This window comes from Berghia stephanieae, chromosome 14, assembly GCF_034508935.2.
Source record: "Berghia stephanieae isolate SIO BIC M18660-M18661 chromosome 14, UCSD_Bste_1.3, whole genome shotgun sequence".
In the NCBI taxonomy this organism is placed as follows: domain Eukaryota; kingdom Metazoa; phylum Mollusca; class Gastropoda; order Nudibranchia; family Aeolidiidae; genus Berghia; species Berghia stephanieae.
In genome coordinates, this window is record NC_088373.1 from 5,094,524 (window position 1) to 5,102,400 (window position 7,877).

General features: G+C 36.8%; 1 protein-coding gene across 1 annotated transcript in view; it reads left to right on the top strand.

Moving 5' to 3' along the window:
* Positions 1 to 774, top strand: part of LOC144960076 (uncharacterized) — a 1,303-nt gene extending 529 nt beyond the window's left edge. The window contains exons 1-2 of the mRNA XM_078893026.1: positions 1 to 92; positions 274 to 774. The exon at positions 1 to 92 is cut by the window's left edge and continues 529 nt beyond it. Coding sequence (XP_078749152.1) covers positions 1 to 92; positions 274 to 774 — 593 coding nt within the window. The remainder of the gene's footprint in view (positions 93 to 273) is intronic.
* Positions 775 to 7,877: the final 7,103 nt, after the last annotated feature.

Sequence of the window (7,877 nt, forward strand, 5' to 3'; positions counted from 1 at the left end):
TCCTCTATCAGCATGTTAAGTCGCCAACGCATTTTCGAGGGGATCAGAAACCAACACTCATAGACCTAGTTTTATCATCTGAAGAGAGCATGGTGAAAAATTTGACTCATAACGCTCCCCTTGGCAAAAGTCATCATCATGTTTTAGCTTTTAACTTTGTGTGTAGCACAAAAATTGAAGTAAAGAAAGAAAGACGGTATAACTACAAAAAAAGCTGACTTTGATAAACTGAGAAAGTGTGTGAATGACAGCAATTTACTTGCCAAAATTCAGGATAAGGATGCAAATGATACATGGAACTGCATCAAAAAGACTGTAGAAACTGCAACTGAGGAATGTATTCCTAAAAGTGGATCAGGGCCTGCAGGCAAACGCAAGACACCTGTCTGGTGGAGTGAGATGGCTATGTCTAAGTTACGTAATAAGAAACAGACATACAAGAAATACTTGGGAACACTAGACCAGAAAGACTGGCTAGCCTACACAAGAGCCAGGAACCAAGCAAAAGCGGCGTGCCGGAAAGCAGTTCTAGACTATGAAAAGTCTGTAGCGCAAGATGCGAAAAATAATCCAAAGGCATTCTTCTCCTATGCTAAGAGTAAGATGAAAGTGCAAGAAGGCCTAGCCGACCTCAAGGACAGTGACGGTAAACTTGTGTCAGCTGACAAAGATAAGGCAAACCTCCTCAATACATTTTTCTGTAGTGTATTCACAAACGAGAGAGTGGGGGATATTCCTGATTGTGAAAAATCTGAAGTTGACTCTTCTCTTTAGTGACATTATATTCACTTGTAAAGATGTGTGGAATAAGCTTAAAAATTTAGGCTCCTCGAAATCCTCTGGCCCTGATGGGATACACCCATGTGTACTAAAAGAACTGGCAGAACAGCTAGCAGAACCCTTAGCAGAGTTGTTCAACAAGTCACTTAGGGAAGGGAAGCTGCCCAGCATCTGGAAAGATGCAAATGTAACTCCACTTTTTAAAAAGGGTGAGAAGAGCAAAGCAAGTAACTATCGTCCGCTATCATTAACGTGTGTGATTTGCAAAATAATGGAATCCGTGATTAGGGACAAAGTAGTCAAATACTTAATGGAACAAAAGTTGCTGTCTGAGTATCAACACGGTTTTATATCAAAACGCTCATGTACCACTAATTTGTTAGCTGCTCTCGACTCTTGGACTAGGTATTTGGACAGTGGCATACCTGTTTATGCAGTGTACCTTGATTTCGCCAAAGCATTTGACAGTGTTCCACATCAACGCCTTATTAAGAAACTTGGATCATATGGCATCAGTTCATGTTTGCTAGCTTGGATCTCAGATTTCCTGATTGGGAGAAGACAGCGTGTTAGGGTGAACGGCAGTTTTTCGGATTGGGCACCAGTATCGAGTGGTGTTCCGCAGGGAAGCTGCCTTGGTCCAGTTTTGTTTGTAATATTTATTAACGATCTTCCAGACGTTGTGGACTCTCTGTGCCAAATGTATGCAGATGACACTAAGGTGTTCTCTAGAGTAGACAAGGAAGAGTTCATAACTCAGCTCCAAAGTGATCTTGACAGCTTGATACAGTGGGCTGATAAATGGCAGCTTAGGTTTAATGCAGACAAGTGCCATGTCTTGCACTTGGGATATAGAAACCCGCACCATCAGTACACAATGAGAAATCATGACTCTAGCGAGACTGTCATACTTCAGCCTACTGAAGAGGAAAAAGATTTAGGTGTGTTAGTAGATCAGGAACTGAAGTTCTCTAAGCACATAGAAACCCAAGTAAATAAAGCAAACAGAATCGTTGGCCTCATTAGGAGGTCGTTCACTCATCTTGATAGAGATAACATGAGACAATTGTTCACTGCACTTGTACGTCCCCACTTGGAATTTGGCAATGTAGCATGGGCACCACGACTACAGAAAAACAAAGACCTCATAGAAAGTGTTCTAAGACGCGCAACTCGGGTCATTCCGGGATTCAAAGATCTAGAATACACAGAAAGACTGAAAAAGATAAGAATACCTAGCATGCAGTATAGGAGAGACAGAGGAGACCTAATTGAAGCGTACAAATACACACATAATTTATACTCTGTTAGCACGAGCCCTCTAAATCTTGATTCCACCAGCACCACCAGAGGACACAAATTCAAACTCTCCAAAGAAAGGTGTTCTCTAAACCTTAGGCAGAACTTTTTCTCAGTTAGGTTAGTCGACAAATGGAACCGCCTGCCTGCAACAGTTGTCGACGCCCCTTCATTGCAGGCATTCAAGTGCCGTCTTGATGCTCATTGTGAAACAGAAAAATACTGTTTGTAAAGTTAAATTCAGACACCTCCCTCCACTATGTGGCATGCCCAGTTTTGAGAGACTTGAATTATATACGTTCACGAATGCACAAGAGCAGATAAAAGGCTGTAAAAGCCTACATGAATCTGGACTTATATCATATCATCATATCATATATCATATCATGGATGGATGGATGGACGGATGGATGGATGGATGGATGGATGGGTGGACGGGTGGATAGATGGATGTATAGATTATTTACAACAAAAATAAATATTAACATTTATAAGTACATTGTGCGGCTATGTGGTCTTGTGGTATGATCGGAAGGTCATGGGTTCAAGCCTCCCTCGGCGCATAGTTGAGTCCTTGGAAAAGACTCCTTACTCACATTCTCTCACCGTACTTAGGTGTAAAATGCGTACCTGGTCGTCAACAGCGTTGTCTTTTTGTCGGAAAAAATAATTGTAATATCGCCTAACAGACGTTACGTCTCCTTCTACATGTTACGCGTTGCTATTGGTCAGGGACCCTTTGAAAAGTACTTTGAGCACACTTAGTGGACATTGCGCTATATAAAAGCTCTAGTTATACCGTGAACCTTCTCCTTACCAACTACAGGAAAATCGTCCCATTCCTTACGATACAACCAACATTTTTCTTATTCAAATTTCTCTTGTACATCATAAAATTTAAAGAAAATGAACAGTGTGTTGATAAAGAAATTATATATTGCACAAATTTTACTGCTATTATTTGTAGATTTGAGTGATAAAAAAAATCTGTTTTTGTGTTAGTTGGGTGGTGTTAAGTTTTGGGGATAATCCTGAAAATAGCTGGTAAGGAGAGAGTTATTAGAGCATATTATAGCCAAACAGTCACAGAGATTCAGTCTGTAATAATAGAAAGTATAGTTAGTATGGGCTTGGCTAAGAAGCTCACAACATTGCCATCCGGAAGTATAACGGGCCAACACACAAAACTATGTGTATCCATGAACGTTTATAGTCGGGTTAATACAGTTCAGTGAGCATTACTCATAAACGCGGATGGCAAAAAAACAATAACAAAAACCTGAGTGACGTCATCTTCGAGCTATCTATCACTGTATTCGCAATCAATCAGTGGTACACGGACTGGTTCTCCGTCTCATGACTGATAAATTAATGGTTGCAGAGATTTGGTAACTGGGTCTAATTAATCTGGGGGAAAGATCATCGACATAAACTGGAGGTCAGTCAAAAGTGTGGCAAATATGTGGGGTTTTTTTTTTGGGATATTATTTTGACCCAATAAAAACCAGGATAAGCTTTGTTTAATGGACCTTATAGTTCAGATGAACTACTGTTTCTCAAAGCCCCCCCCCCCCCCCCCCCCCCCTTCCCCAACACACACTATATATATCTTAATATCTTAATTTCTCTCTCTCTCTCTCTCTCTCTCTCTCTCTCTATCTATCTATCTATCTCTCTCTCACACACACACACACACACACAACACTCTCGCTTTCAGAGACACAGACACACACAAACAACTCTCTCTCTCTCTCTCTCTCTCTCTCTCTCTCTCTCGCTCTCTCTCTCTCTCTCTCTCTATTTATCTATCTATCTTTCTATCTATAATATATATATATATATATATATATATATATATATATATATATATATATCTTTTTCAACCCTACATCTCTCTCTCTCTCTCTCTCTCTCTCTTTCTTTCTCTCTATCTATCTATCTATCTATCTATCTATCTATATTATATATATATATATATCTTTTACAACTTCTACATCTCTCTCTCTCTATCTCTCTCTCTCACTCTCTATCTGTCTATCTATATATAATATATTATATATATATATATATATATATATATATATATTTCAACTTCTACATCTCTCTCTCTCTCTCTCTCTCTCTCTCTCTCTCTCTCTCTCTCTCTCTCTAACTATCTTTTTCTCTACAAACTAAAATTCAAGAGAATAAAAACAAAATATTCCATTTTCAATATTCATAACTTTAAAAAACCCCGTGGATTTTATTCTGGAAAACAAAAGAAAAGTTCAGTGACTTTTTGTCCAAAAAGAAAAAAAAAGTAATTTAGCCAGTTAACTGCCGTTTTCTGGACAAAAAAAAAAAAGGATTTATAAAATTGGCCAGAAAACTCGTACTTCAGATATATACATATATCGATTTAAATGACCTTCATCCAGGCAAAAAAAAAAAAACAAAAAAAACTCTCAAACCTGGGACCACGCGACGTATATTATCCAAGTCCCAGGTTTGAGAGATTTTGCAAAGACGTGAGTAAGTTAAATCGATATTATATCTGAAGGACGAGTTTTCTGGCCAAATTTTCTTAAATACGAGTTTTTTGGTGATTACAAAAAAAAATCTAGATTATGGCCGTTTAGTTGTTAGCTTCAGTGAAACCGATGCAGCTCTTTCTCCCCTAAGGACTGAAACCCACTCAATCATTTTCATGTATGAACAGGCTAACGAGCAAACCTGTTCGCCCCCCCCCCTACTCCCTTCAACATCACTCACACACACACACACACACACACACACACTCACTCACATACCCATACGCATCCTTAGGCTCAGATTGAAAAGCACTCAATAAATCACCATCGTCACTTCATTATTCTGAATTTGAATGCATTTTATTTTTGTGAAGATGAAATTCATCTTTTTTCTTTAAAAAATTAAACTTCTTTATTGAACATAATATATAATGATGATGATGATAATAATAATAATAATAATAATAATAATAATAATAATAATAATAATAATAATAATAATAATAATAATAATAATAATAATAATTGTAATAATAATAATAATAATAATAATAATAATAATAATAATAATAATTGTAATCATAATAATAATAATAATAATAATAATAATAATAATAATAATAATAATAATGATAATAATAATGATAATAATAATAATAATAATAATAATAATAATAATAATAATAATAATAAATAATAATAATAATAATAATAATAATAATAATAATAATAATAATAATAATATACAGTTTAGTGAGAATTACTCATAAACCCGGATGGCAAAGTACAATAACAAAGACCTGAGTGACGCTCACTTCATTATATATATATATATATATATATATATATATATATATATATATATATATATATATATATATATATATATATCTTGCTTCTCATAATTCCATCTACTAAAATCGAAACATCTGTGTTTTAGGCGAACGTTTAAAAATAGACAAAGATTCTTTTTCACTAATGCTCTGTGGAGAGGCATTGAAACGGGAGCGATCTATTTTACATTTCCATGTGCTCGAAGTCATTGGTCACATTGCATAAAGGTGCTCAAAATGACCCACATAGTGAAAAGTGTTCACAGTTTGAGAAGTATCCAACATCACAATACACTTCAACAGTCGTAACGTCACTTCCTTCGAAATGCCGCATGGAAACTTAGTAACTGGCTCTAAACTATAGGAACAATGGCGGACGCCCGTATGAAATATTTCTCCAACGAGCATAACAAAAAACATTATAAATCTGACCATGTTTTAACTTTTACACATTCTGATCACAAGACATATGAAAAGTTCTAGCCAGCATGAAGAATAAAAAGTACAGATTTTCTTTGTTTAAAACCAAGATGGCCACCATTGCTGGGCGACGTGACATCAGACTATTGAATCCAATTGGTTATTTTGCTCTGCGTGACTCATAGGTATGTTTACAACTTTCATAAACACAGCAGCGTGTTTACATTTATTGAGAAATATCCAATCGTTGAACAGCAACAAATCATGTGATCGTTGGCGAGGCTGGACGAAAACATGAATATAGATAGTATGCGCTTGGCTAAGAAGTTCACAACATTGCCATCCGGAAGTATAACGGTCCAACACACAAAACTATGCGTAACCTTAAACGTTTATAGTCTGGTTAATACAGTTTAGTAAGAATTACTCATAAACACGGATGGCAAAAAAAAAAAACAAAAAAAAAAAAACAATAACAAAGACCAGATTGACGTCATCTTCATTCTATCTATAGATAGTATGCGCCTGGCTAAGAAGCTAACAACATTGCCATCCGGAAGTATAACGGACCAACACATAAAACGATGAGTAACCTTAAACGTTTATAGATATATAGAATGCGCTTGGCCAAGGAGTTCACAACATTGCCATCCGGAAGTATAACAGACCAACACACAAACTCTTTGTAACCATGAACTTTTATAGTCTGGTTAATACAGTTTAGTGAGAACAACTCACAAACGCGGATGGCAAAAACAATAACAAAGGCCCGAGTGACGTCATCTGCATACTATCTATAGTCTGGTTAATACAGTTTAGTAAGAATTACTCATCAACGTGGATGGCAAAAAAACAAACAAACAAAAAAACAAAAACAATAACAAAGACCAGATTGATGTCATCTTCATTCTATCTATAGATCGCTCCCTTTAAAACCTTAAGTAGGTTTACAAAGGAAGGCTTGGTTAGATAACTGATTGGCATCAGGCTACATAATAGGAACAATACGATTCGTATAGATAGTATGCAGATGACGTCACTCAGGCCTTTGTTATGGTTTTTGCCATCCGCGTTTGTGAGTTGTTCTCACTAAACTGTATTAACCAGACTATAAAAGTCCATGGTTACACAGAGTTTGTGTGTTGGTCCGTTATACTTCCGGATGGCAATGTTGTGAACTCCTTGGCCAAGCGCATTCTATCTATAGTACATTTAACTCCCTCCTTACCAGCCATTTCCAGAATGTTCCATGCACCGTCAGGCCAACCCAACGCAAAAATAGATTTTTCCTACTCAAACAGAAAAGCAACACGTACAATCTATACATTATATTGTTCAGCAAAATGAGATCTACAACCCAGAGTCAAGTTTATATAGCTATAGATAGTATGCAGATGACGTCAATCAGGTCTTTGTTATTGTTATTTGCCATCCGCGTTTATGAGTAATACTCACTGAACTGTATTAACATGACTATAAACTTTCATGGATACACACAGTTTTGTGTGTTGGTCCGTTATACTTCCGGATGGCAATGTTATGAGCTTCTTAGCCAAGTGCATACTATCTATAGCACAAACTTTCGTTTACATTTTGTGATATAAAGAAGAAATTAGAATGAGAAAATTGTTGATTTCATCGTAACGAATAATGTGACGATTTCCCTTTGGTTGGTGAGGAGAGGGTCAAAACAATTTTTTTTTAAATTGAGCTTTTATATAGCGCAATATCAACTAAACGTGCTCAAAGCGCTTTACAACGGGTTCATGGCCAACAGCAACACATAACATGTAGGACGAGACATGACGCCTGTCAGGCGATATTACAAATTTATGGGACAGAGACAACGCTGTTAACGGCCAGGTACTCATTTTACACCGGAGTACGGTGAGAGAATGTGAGTAAAGAGTCTTCTCCAAGGACTCAACTATGCGCCGAGCGAGGCTCGAACCCAGGACCTTCCGATCCGAAAGCGAGTGTCATACCACTAGATCACATAGCCGCACAGCCGGGTTAAAACATAGTATAGTCGATA